General features: G+C 50.3%; 1 protein-coding gene across 1 annotated transcript in view; it reads right to left on the bottom strand.

Moving 5' to 3' along the window:
* The window catches only part of LOC131888314 (E3 ubiquitin-protein ligase TRIM37-like), a gene marked incomplete in the record, with an annotated part of 5,038 nt that overhangs the window by 1,849 nt on the left and 2,378 nt on the right, over window positions 1-811 (bottom strand). The window contains 1 exon segment of the mRNA XM_059237147.1: window positions 9-597. Within this exon segment, the coding sequence (XP_059093130.1) occupies window positions 9-597 (589 nt within the window).

Here is an 811-nt window from a genome sequence, read left to right on the forward strand (position 1 = left end):
GCTGGTCTCGTTCCTTGAGGTCGCCGATTTGAGCTGCGTAACCGGATTGAAGCGCTTGGAGTTGATGGATGTACCACTGCTGATCTCGACATTGTTGAAAGAAGCTGGGCGGACGCACTTGGAAGCGCAGGATCAGAGTGTCGTTCTCGGTGCTCAAATATCCCTCCGTGGCCAGGAGATCCAACCGGAAGAAGCGATTGTAGCCCCAGCACTCGCCCACTTCGAAATCCGAGGCGAATTCCCGCACCACGTTCTTGGTCGCGTCTCGCGAGCCTTGATAGATCATCTCCACGCGATACTCGTACTTGGAGGTCTCGGGCAGGCCTGAGCTGAGCTCGAGGAACACGGACAGGTAGTTGCCTCGAACCACGCCGTTGCCATCGGGATAGACCTTCAAGCGCCAACTGAGGCCGTTCACATTCAAGGGCGGCGAGTACACGGGATCGGCTTTGTGCTGAAGCGAGCTGAACTGGTTCAGGCTGAACGTGGCACTCTCGTATTGAGGCACGATCTCGGACTGAAAGTCGGCTTGCACGGGGGTGGACACGAACGTGGCCGTGGGCTTCTTGTTGATCTCCATGGCCATTTGAAGCAATTCTAGAGGGTGCGAGGCAAACGAAATGAGACATTGACAACATTAAAAAAAATAGAATTGAACATGTTTGAGAACACATATTGATCTGCTTCTATTGGTTTGATTCGATATGCTGTATAACTTTTAAGGTTAGGTATCTTTGAATCCTACTTTTGTATTTTTTTCAAACTTTGAATCTGTTTCATGTTCAACTTTTGAGGTGAGGTATTTCTGACA

Source organism: Tigriopus californicus, chromosome 10, assembly GCF_007210705.1.
Source record: "Tigriopus californicus strain San Diego chromosome 10, Tcal_SD_v2.1, whole genome shotgun sequence".
NCBI classification, from domain to species: domain Eukaryota; kingdom Metazoa; phylum Arthropoda; class Copepoda; order Harpacticoida; family Harpacticidae; genus Tigriopus; species Tigriopus californicus.